General features: G+C 48.8%; 1 protein-coding gene across 1 annotated transcript; it reads right to left on the bottom strand.

Annotated features, from left to right (window-relative positions):
* Positions 1 to 544: 544 nt before the first annotated feature.
* Positions 545 to 3,279, bottom strand: Cgref1 (cell growth regulator with EF-hand domain 1). The gene is made up of 5 exons (XM_051181773.1): positions 3,177 to 3,279; positions 1,750 to 1,815; positions 1,588 to 1,658; positions 1,352 to 1,473; positions 545 to 1,197 (listed from the first exon to the last, which is right to left on the bottom strand). The coding sequence occupies exons 1-5, from the start codon at positions 3,260 to 3,262 to the stop codon at positions 706 to 708; spliced, it is 837 nt and encodes a 278-aa protein (XP_051037730.1). The 5' UTR covers positions 3,263 to 3,279; the 3' UTR covers positions 545 to 705.
* Positions 3,280 to 11,063: the final 7,784 nt, after the last annotated feature.

An 11,063-nucleotide genomic window follows, 5' to 3' on the forward strand; every position in this document is an offset into this window, starting at 1 on the left:
TGGCATGTTTGTCTCTCTGCCTTGGTCACCTTCACTGCCGTGGAATCATGCACTTTACCATAACAGCTGGGGAGTGGGGGCCATCTGTCTGCCTTGAGCGGCAGGGATCACAAAGGTCTGAATAGCAAGTTAAAAGGGAACTTCAGGAGAGTGGTGTTGCTCCCAGGACAGACTGAGCTTACTTCCTGGGCTTGTCTGTAGCTGGTTGTGGCTAGTGGCTCAGCACCTCTGGCTAGAAACTCTGGTAAAGCCAAATGTCCATTCCTTCAAGAAGCTTGTCCAGTCCCCAGATTCTTGTGTTCTGAGGGGAAGGAGCTGAGGGAGCTAGACCAAGAACACATGACTATGGAGACAAATTCATTGTGTTCTTTATTGGTTGTTTGGGTCTGACAGCTACCTCTCAGCTTAGGGTCTCCCTGAGCTGTACAGAAAATCCTGCTTTCTCCTGAGGCTAGAAAGGGGATGGAGGAGTGCTTTCTTCCCCCTCATCAAGTCAGGCTCTTACTAAGAAGCCCAGCCTGGGCTCCATCAGCTGTGTAGCTTGGGCTCTCAAACCTCCTGCTGTAGTCTTCCAAGTTCTAGGATTACTAGCTTGTGCCACCATACCCACGTCAGAGGTGGCTCTTATCCCAACATACACACTCCACCTTTCATGCTTCTGCTCTGCACTGAGATTTTAAGGGATATGAGCCCATGCCATCTAGTTTATATCTCATCGTTCTCTAGTTGAATACTATGAGCCTCAACCTCCTTTGGAGTGTTCATGGCATCTAATGTTTCCACTGGCAGCTCTTTGGCTTCTCCTTCATTGTCCTTGCCCCCCACCTGTCCCTCAGCATCCTCTCTGGGACTTGGGACATCTCCTTCAGCCTCTGTCTGTCTCCCAACCTCCCCTTCAGGACTGAGGGTATCTATTTCGGTCCCTGTCTGATGCTCAGGCTCCAAAGACTCCTCTTTGGCCTCCACATGGCCCCTAGTTTCTTCTCTAGTCTCCAGGGATTGCTGGGTTTCTGGTTGCAATGGACTGTTAGCTAACTGTAACTGTCTCCCAGCAGGCTGTGGCTCCTGGAGAGATGGAGGAAGGGACTCTGCATGCTTGGGGGCCTCTCCTGGGAAGTTGACAAGCTCTGCAGGAGTCATGAGCCCATCTCCATCCAGGTCCTGGGTCTCAAGCACCTGGTCCACTACCAGGATCACCTATGGAAACAGTTACCATAGATATTTTCAGTAACCCAGGTCTTCCCCAACAGCCCTGTCCCTGCTGCGTAGGGTCTGAGCTTCCTTTTTCAGGGAGTCTACCAAAGGACCAACGCTCCAAGGCGCTAGTCCCTCAGTTTCTAGCAGCACTTACCGGGTTGATGGGAAAGTGTGCAGCTCCAGGGGCCAGAGCTGCTGTCAGCATAGACAACAGTTCCAGGCCATCTAGCTGTCCATTCTGATCATAGTCGTGGAGAGCAAAGAGGTAGAGCAGGACTAGGGAAGAGAATCTGGGTTAGATAAGGCAAGAGCTCACAGGGCAGTCAGCACTCAATCCCAGCTCTGTCCCCAGGAGCCTCCCAGGGCCCGTGCCGAGCACCAGCCCCTTACCTTGCTCCCGATTCATGTGTTCTGGATCCTCTTCCATCTTCTCTAGTCCCTTGAGGTAATTCCGCAGGCGCCTGTTGAAAAAGTGGCAACTCGGTCAGGAGAGTCCTGTCCGTGACCCAAGCTTGACCAGTTAATATCTACTGAAAGCTCCAGCTTACTCACTGGAGCTGCTCAGGGCCTGGCTGGAAGGGGTTGAGCATGAGCTGCTGCTGCTCTTCAGGGTCCATCCTAGAACAAGGAGAGAAGCATCAGCCCAAGGCCTAGCTTAACAGCCACTCGGCAGATTTCCCCAGACCCAAAAGGACTTGCCCCTGAAAATTCCCAGAAAAGGCTGTAAGGAGAAAGCTCTTCCAATGTCACTGGAAATAGAACCTTATCTCCTAAGACTGTTTTTTGCAGCTCAGGTGCTTTAGTTAACGTTAGAAAACCCAAAGAAGGGACTGGTGAGACACCTCAATGGTTAAGAATACATGATGCTCTTCCAGAGGACCCAAGTTCACCCAGCACCCATATTGGGTGGCTTACAGCTACCTATAACTTCAACTTGAAGAGACCCAGCCCTGTCTTCTAGATTCTGCAGCCTCCCGCCCCCCCCTCCCCCAATGCACACAGACACTTACATGCAAAGAAAATGCCTGGTAAGGTTGAGGCCACCATAGTGGACACACAGTGGAGGCCCCATGAGATGGTCCAGTGAGTGTCAAGACATGGCTTGTAGGGGTTTTGCTTCTTTAGTGCCAGGATCCAAGGAGCAGATGTCAAGCTAAGGCTGGTAACAATGCCCAGGTACCTACAGACCCAGTCTGCTCCATGACATATCATTGCATCTTCCTTTTTCAAGCAGAGGACATAGATGCCAGCCTGGACTTTAAGTCTGCCTAGGGTTTCAGAATGTATTCCTACTTCTGCATGGGGCTACTGTGTGCCCACATCAGCCTGGAATGGCAGAACTGGCAGGAGTTAATGCTGCCACTTTGGTCACTGTTATCAGTTTTCCAAGGCTGTTCCAGCATCATTCTCCCCTCATACCCACAATCTTACTGCACATACTGAGTATAAGAAAGTAGTCCTAGGTGGATGGATAGATTGCCCAGAGGTTAAGAGCACTGGCTGCTCTTCCAGAGGTCCTAAATTCAATTCCCAGCAACCACATGGTAGCTCATAACCATCTACAGTGAGATCTGGTGCCCTCTTCTGGCCAGCAGCAGGATGCTGTGTCCATGATAAATAAATAAATGTTTAAAAAATTAGAAAAAAAAAGAAAGAAAGCAGTTCTAATAAGTCAGAAATGTTAGCTAATGATCCCTTTTTCCTTGGTATCTCCAATGTTAGATTCACAGATTGCAGCCCCTGTCCCAGTTTCTAGCTTCTTCCTGATGCTTTACACAGGACTGGAGCTGAACTCTTGGCTGCAAAAGGGTCTACAAATATGCTCTAATCCCTACTTGTGACATTCTGATAACCACAAGGCAGGAGATTGGGATGTGAACACATAATTGAAGGAAGCTACACTTCAGCAGGTTCCTGGTTCCTCAGAGGAGTCCTGAAATCTTTCCAGAGCCCAGGGTCCTGCCCTTCTACCCTCTTACCTTGCACCTCCATCCTTAGGAGCAGCATGACCCAAAGGTAGCAGCAATAGTGGCAGTACCAACACTTGCATCAGACACTGGAGCATCCTTCTTGAGACTGGAGCTAGGAACAGAATCAGAGTCAGGGGAGGGGTGTCTGCCACAGTGTTGGGGACACACGGATCCGACAGAAATGACTTCCCTCATTGCATGGAGAAACATGTGGCATAGGAAAAAGGATATCTGCTCAAGGAGGACTATACATGCACACCAGCAACCTCCCATGGAGGTTGCTCTACATAAGACCTGGTTGCAGGAAAACACATAAATCCTGCTCCAGGCTTTAAGTGGGTAAGAGCAGACATGCATGGTAGAAGGTAGCTCTGGGCTCCTCCCTGTGTCCCATTGGCCCTGCTTAAGTGCTGCTCAAGTATGTCTGCTCTAGAACAGGTCATTCATTTACAGATGGGAAAAGGATAGATTAGACTGCTGGGACTCACTCACAAAAGATCAAATGAATACAGAGAGATGGACTGTTAGTCTGTACTTACAGAAAAACCTACTGAGGCTTGGTGTGGTGGTACATGCCCTATAATCCCAGCACTCAGCCGGGTGTTGGTGGCGTCCCTCTTTACTCCCAGCACTCGGGAGACAGAGGCAGCAGGAATCTCTGTGAGTTTGAGGCCAGCCTGGTCTACAGAGCGAGTTCTAGGACAGCCAAGGCTATGCAAAGAAACCCTATCTCAAAAACCTCAGTAAATAAATAAATAAATAACCCCAGCACTCAGGAGTCTAAAGCAAGGAGATTGTGAGTTCAAAGCCAGCCTGGCTGTCTCTACACTATGCAGACTTGATTATACGGAAATGGTCAAATATAAAATAAGTCCATTAAAAACAGAGCATAAAACTTTCTGGTTTATCCCAGGGATATGTACACATAATGTGAGGTTCCAAGGAGTAGATGCCCATCCAAACTGAGATCTCCCCCCCCCAACCCATCTCTGTTTAGAAAAAAATCAGATATTTGATGGTCCAAGCAAAGGAACAGGACCTCTCATCCATGGAACCTAAAACTCAGGAAGGCACTAGATTCACTAGCTAAGAACATCCTCTTCTCTGACCCGTGAGTCCCTCACATTTGTAACTGTTACATTGGAGCTATTTAGTGTGTGTAGTGGACAGAACCAAGTCCCACTTTCATGGGATTGCGGAAAACAGAAAAAAGAGAGTGAATTCCTTCTCACACACACCCAGCCTTTTACTGTTGCCCCAGCCTGTGGTACTTACTGTCTTTACACTGCATCAGATACGTCTCCCTTTACTAGAACTCCATTGCTCCAAAACCATTTTCTATTGTTTATTTTATTACTGTGGATATGTGTGCATGAGTGTAGGCCTGTGTGTGCCAGGGTGCACCTGTGACAATCAGAGGGCAACTCTTGGGAACTGACTCTCTCCTGCCGCCTTGTGGTACATGGGGTTTGAGCTGAGGTCCTCAGGCTTGCTTGCAAGTACTTCAACCCATTTTGCCGGTCCATTCAAAACTTTTTTTTTTTTTTTTAACAAACAAGCAAGCAAAAAACAGGGTCTGGAAAGAAAGATGGCTCAGCTGTTAAGAGCTCTGGTTCATTTCCAGCACCCATATATTAACTAACAACTCTCTGTAATCCAGTTCCAGAGGGCCTGCTGTCCTCTTCTGTCCTCCTTTATCTTCTGAGGGCACTGCACACAAGTGATACACAGACATACATGCAGTCCAAACACCCATACACATAAAAGAAAGGCAGAGGCAGGAGGGCTCTGTGAGCTCCAGGCCAGTCTGGTTACAAAGGGAGTTCCAGAACATTTAAGGGTACAGAGAGTTCCTGTTTCAAATAACCAATTAATTAAAAAATTCCACAGGGTCTCATGGAGGTATCCCAGGCTGGCCTACAACTCATCACGTAGCTGAGGGTAACCCTGAACTCCTGATCCAAGTGCCGCCGGGGCTGCTGGTGTGCACCGACACACCTGGCTATTCCAACTTTAACGGTTCCTTGTTTTCTCGGTCCAGAGTCCTCAGTTGGGTGTTTGGGTGTCACATCTTTACTTCATCTGCCAGTGATCCATTATAGCAAACACTGCTTCAAACAATGGCATGCATGCTACATTTTCTTATTTTTTTTTTAGAGTTTTTGCCCAAACCTGTTCCACCTTCATCCTAGCCCCTCTTGATAACCTTTGTATTCAGTTGCAGTCTACCTCAAAAATGAAAAGCACCACATGTGGATTTTGAGTCTAATATTCTGTTGATGCTTTCAGCTGCTGTTTAAGAGAATTATGCAATAATGAGGCTGGAGTAATATGACTTGCTCATACTCACACAGTTTTAAGCCCTTGTGAGAGCTTTTGTAAATATCAGAAACAATTGCTTGTAAAATAAAAATGATCCTAGCCATTTCCTATAACTATATCATGCATAAATGTAAATTACCTTAACAAATACTTGAAAGCCACCGAAACTGCTAGTTAACTGTTGGGATATAATTCAGTAAAGTTACTAAAGTCACACACACCCACACCCACAACAACCTTCTGCCTCCAATTTCTTTAGGCCTTTGCCCTAGTTCACAGGAGGAGACTTTGGCCTTGAGTTGGACCTTTGGTCAGATCCTGCCTCTGCACTGTTATGTGGTCCAGGCCAGTGTCTTAACTTCTCTTAGCCCTGGGGTCTTCATTCTTAAGATGAGGATGTTTCATAGGGACTTTCGGGAGGGTATGATGAGGTAACATAGGTTTAAGCTAGGGTCAGCAGATGTTCCACAATGTGGCAGGGAGTCTTTGGAGGCTTAGCTTGTATGGCTTCCCATCTCGTGGATACATTGCTTTTATAGTATCCTTGTCAAATAGCCATAATGTCTCTCCTGAACCTTTCCAGGACAGGAGCTGGCACCATGAAGGGCATCCATGTCATTTCTGAACAACTCTGACCGTGGAGAAGTTATGTGAATCTAGGCATCTTCCTTGATTTAGCCCTAGTGTCCGGGTTCAGGGAGGGGAGTTCTAAATAAATGCAGCTATGCAGCCAGAGGGGCGCACACCTGGATCAGCCACTTATGGCTGAATGATGGTCAGCGTCCCTTCAATCATCTCCATCTATTGAATGACGATGAACCCTAGCTAGCTACTGGAAACCCTAGGGCCGGGACTGTTGGACCTGTCATCAAACCCAGGGGCCTCGGGGGACGCTTTGCACCCTTCCCCTATCTGCTCTCAGGGATGACCTCTTCCCCAGTGATAATAGGAGGCCAGAGCCAACCTCCCCCCCTCCCGCTGAGTCCAAGCCGCAGCGGGGGATGCAGAGGACTGCGCTCTCGGGCATCCTTCTGGAGGCAGAAGGTCTTCACACTCACCCTCAAGGAGCCCGGTACCCCCACCGCCCGCTGGGCCCCAGCCTCTCCCCGAGTCCGACCCACCTGCTGCGGAGACGCTGGGCGCGACTGAGGCTCCGGCTTCGTGCGCGCTATAGGGACCGCGCCGTCCTCACCCGCCTGCCCACAGCCAGCCCTCCCCCGGGCGGCTCCACGTGGCCTTTCCACGTCGCCCTCCAGCCTGCAGCCGCCGCCCAAACCCGGGCAGAGTCCGGAGCAAGCGACAGCCATGGGAGGGCCACCGCCCCGCCCTGCCAAGACCTGTCTTGCAGCGCCTCCATCTGGCCTTGTTCCATGAGGGCCTTCGGGTGTGTCACTGGGACCCAGATGGAGACAGCTTGGTTTGTGTTTTTTTTTTTTTTTTTTTTTTTTTTTTTTTTTAATGTGACTGAGGCGGAATTTGCATGTAGGATAGACCTGAAAGGATTTGTAAGGGTGTTTGTGTGGGCGACGGGTGAGCCATGAATATGAGGCATGTATTCAAGAACCAGAGTCAGAGCGGTGAGTCTGGTTTGTGTATAAGGCAGAGTCACAGAATATTGAGACTGATGTGCTACACACGGAGAAATAGTGGTGAGGCACGGTGTTATGTGAGAGAAATAGATACAACTGGACAAGTATGAGGCTGGTGTTCATTTAAAATGTCTTTAACTATGATTACGATGTGGCACCACAGGCTTTATCTGAGAAACTTGTTTGTGACTAATAGAACATGATTTACTGTTAGTATGTGTGATTTCCGCTTTCAGTGGGAAGAGCAGTGTGGTCAAGATAGTGCCGGTTATCTAGCAGTGTGACAGTGTAGGTGTATCAAGGCACCTGAACAAGCTCTTCTCCAGCTGTTAAAGCTGGAGATGTCGGTGTGTCGCTGCGAGCATGCCCAGTATAGGGGAGAGGTTCCACGTGAGGGGAGAGGCAGGCAGGACAGGTGTCAGGGGAGACCACTGCGGCAGGAGCAGCACTTTGCCAGCACAGGTGCTGCAGCTCTATGGCCACAGCTTTAAGACGAAAATGGAGTGCCACCTACGTTTACCCCAGTGGCAAGTCCTACTAAGCTCTGGGCTATGTCTCACCCACTGGCCCATGGACTTAGCTTTTTGAATAATCTCATGCCTCAGAATCTTCAGCTTCTTTCAGTTCCATCAGAACCTCCAGTTAGTGCCATCAAACCATATGCCACCCAGGCTATCCTTCCTGTGGGTGGCGCTGTTGGGCAAGGTTGGCCAGAATCGGTCTACAGGATGCACCATGCTCCTCCTCCCTGTCTGGTCAGTTGGTCTCAGTTCTGAGCAAGCACTGGTGTTCTTTGGGATTCCCTCCTCACTCTTTGTTTGCTCATGTGTTCATCTGTTCATGTAACTTCCATCGTTATCTGTCAGGGGTTTGGTTGTTTTCCAAATGCTCACCTGTTGAAGCTGTAACTCCCAGAACTTCTGGATTCCGTCATATTTGGAAAAAGGGTAATGCAGATGTGATTAGTCTAGATGAAGCCATACTGAAGTATATAATTCCATATAACTGAGCAAAACTGAACACATGCAGTAATAACACTGAGGTAGCCTTTAGTATCTCCCAAAATAAATGTCTTGAGACTCACCCTTGCTGTGGTGCTAAGTGGTGGGGACTTGAGCCATGGTTAAGTCAAGGGTTCCAGCCCTGAGGTGAATTAATACCCCTTTGGGAGAAGCTTCGGGTCATATGTGCCTTTGCATTCTTGCCCTGCTGTTCTTTCCACCATGTAAGGACACAGGGATGGTGTGGATAGCCCTGTTAGTATCTGATCTTGGATGTTTCACACTCCAAAACTGAGAGCAACAAAAACAACAAAAAAATTTGGGGGGGTTTCCGAGACAGAGTTTCTCTGTATTGCTTTAGAACCCGTCCAGGAACTCACTCTGTAGACGAGGCTGGCCTCAACCTCACAGCCATCTGTCTGTCTCTGCCTCCCAAGTGCTGAGATTAAAGGCATGCGCCTCTACCACCACTTGGCCAAATTTTTATTGCTTATAACTTGTCCAGTGTAGGGCTGGGTGGTGGGAGAGCACAGTGTGCTCTTGCAGAGGACCCAGGTTTGGTTCCAAGCACCCATGTTGGATGACTCCCAATCACCTGCAATTCCAGTCCCAGGGGATCTAATGCCCTCGTTTAACATCCTCAGGCAGCTGTACTCAAATGCACCCCCGCAAACACACAAGGACAAACACATAGAAAAAGATATTTAAAAATTGTTCAGATGGTAGTATTTTGTTAATGGGATCACCATGTAAAGATAGACACAGACTCTCCGTGCTTGGGCTTAGGTTCTGCAAGTACACTTGCTCATTCTGTGGCAAGACCAAGATGAAGAGACAAGCTGTTGGCATCTGGCACTGTGGTTCCTGCATGAAAACAGAGGCTGGTGGGACCTGGTCCTACAACACTACTCCTGCCATCACAGTGAAGTCTGAAGGAACTGTAAGACCAGTAAAAATGCTACTGCTTGAGACCCACCTAACCACTAACAAATGGGTTAATTTACATAAAAAGATAGACACAGAGACCTGAACCAACCAACCCTCAGAAGCAATGGGAGGTGCACACATAGATGGCCAATGGACCCACAATGATGACATCTTGATTCTTGTGTCCAGACTGGAAGAATACATTTCTATTAGAACATTCAGTTATCAGTATTTTAAAAAGCCAACTCAACAAATGAATTCATAACCTCAATGTTAATGAGCAGAGCATGGTGGCTTACACTTGTAATCTCAGCATTTAGACAGACATGAGATTTGCTTCAAGTTCAAGGCCAGCCTGGTCTACATAGCAGTTACTAGGCCAGTCAGGGGGTACACAGTGAGATCCTGTCTCAAAAACAAAATAAAAAAAGACAAAAAGCCACCCCACCCCAACTAAATGGAAATGATTCCAAGATCTCTAACTGTAGTTTACAAGGCCCAGACCTCAGGAATTGAACATCTTACTGATTTGTGCCTGGGTCTGGGTCTGATGCTAAAGTGGTCAATGCTTTTAAAGTTTAATGGTCGTCAGTGCTTGGAGACAAAAGGCAAGACAAGGCATGCACAGTCCTAAGGGTGAAGCATCATTGTCCTTTGGAAGGCAGACAGGAGCAAAGAGCAGGCATAATCCATAGCCTTCCTCTCAGGGAAAGACAGGCAGGGGCAGGGCTAGGATTAACCAGATTCAATAACCTGGGGAGGGCTCTGGAGCATAGAGGTTGCTTGAGAAAACGTGCTCTGGGTTTCAAGGGAAAAGAAAACAGAACGTGTACCAGCATTCTAGCCCAACACGTGTATCAGGATGCATTGTTTTCTTTTTCTAACCTTTCCCTCCTCCAGTCTCCCCACCTCGGGAATAGACATGCCTGTATCTGTGCAGTCAGGAACCTGAGAGCATTCTGAAGAGTCCAGCCAACTCTGCCTTCTACCCTGAAGATCTTCATTCTTCTCCCTGCCAGTGCCCCGGTGCGCAGAGTGCTCTTAACAGCGCCCAACTGGCCCCTTTGCTTCTGTCTTTATTCTCCTCCTTCTCTAAGTAGTTCGAGGGTTTCTTTTAAATCATCTATGATTGTTCTCTTCCTGAGCGCTTTGTTGGGTGCTTCCTGCCCCCAGGAAGCTCAGCACCTGATCCTTGATGACCCACACACTCAGCCACACATTTCTCTTGGCTCCGGATTTTCACTTATTCCGGGGCTGGCACTCTGACCTCCCACCTGCCTGGGAAACTCCCTACTCATTTTTCTGCCTTTCCCCAATGCAAGTTGGGCACTATTTTCACAGAGCAGCAGGGCTTTTTCCTAGTACCGTTTCCTGACCTAAGAGTTCAACACTCAAATCTCATGGAGAGATTTGCATTACATACGTTGAACTATCCCTAGATCAGGAGTGGTACAACTCGTGGATGAGTCCAGTCTACAGTGGGAAGCCAAGGTTCTACTGCAGTCCCTCTTCAAACACCCTAATGAAAACAGGGACAGGATCCCTGGGACCTTCATATCCAATGCCTGGAATAGAGTTGATGAGCAAATCATCTGTTGCACCCTTTTTGTTGGCGGGGATTGTAAGAGACCAGGGAGTAAAATATCACCACTAAACGGCTGAAACCTGAGTATGTAACAATGTTGGGCAGTGCTTGTGCCCAGTGTGTGAGGGTCACGGTGGTGAATGGCTGACTTAGTGACTGAGCAGAATATTCTCACAGGAGCGGCTGCCGAGCCCGATTTAGCCCTCGCCGTCCAGAGATGGCACTCACCAAGATGGCAGCTGCAGGGGCGCTGCTTGCCCTGGGGGACTGAGCTTTTCCCCACCAAGGGGAAGCAGGAGCGGAGGGGCGTGGGCAACTGGGTCATTACCGCTTGGATTTGTGAGGTTCGCCTGATCGCCAAACGCCGCCCCTCGCCTCGGGACTGGCGGTGGGCGGGACCAACGGAGGGTGGGACCTGCAGAGGCCTGCCAATGGCGTGCAAGAGGCGGGTCCACGACAAACCGCAAGCGGA

Source organism: Phodopus roborovskii, unplaced genomic scaffold, assembly GCF_943737965.1.
Source record: "Phodopus roborovskii unplaced genomic scaffold, PHOROB, whole genome shotgun sequence".
NCBI lineage: Eukaryota > Metazoa > Chordata > Mammalia > Rodentia > Cricetidae > Phodopus > Phodopus roborovskii.

Coding starts and splice junctions, on each gene's coding strand:
- Cgref1 (XM_051181773.1), bottom strand. CDS start 3,262: ATGCTCCAGTGTCTGATGCAAGTGTTGGTACTGCCACTATTGCTGCTA. Junction 1,659..1,749: donor CCAGGCCCTGAGCAGCTCCA/GTGAGTAAGCTG, acceptor CTTTTTCAACAG/GCGCCTGCGGAATTACCTCA. Junction 1,474..1,587: donor ACACATGAATCGGGAGCAAG/GTAAGGGGCTGG, acceptor TCTCTTCCCTAG/TCCTGCTCTACCTCTTTGCT.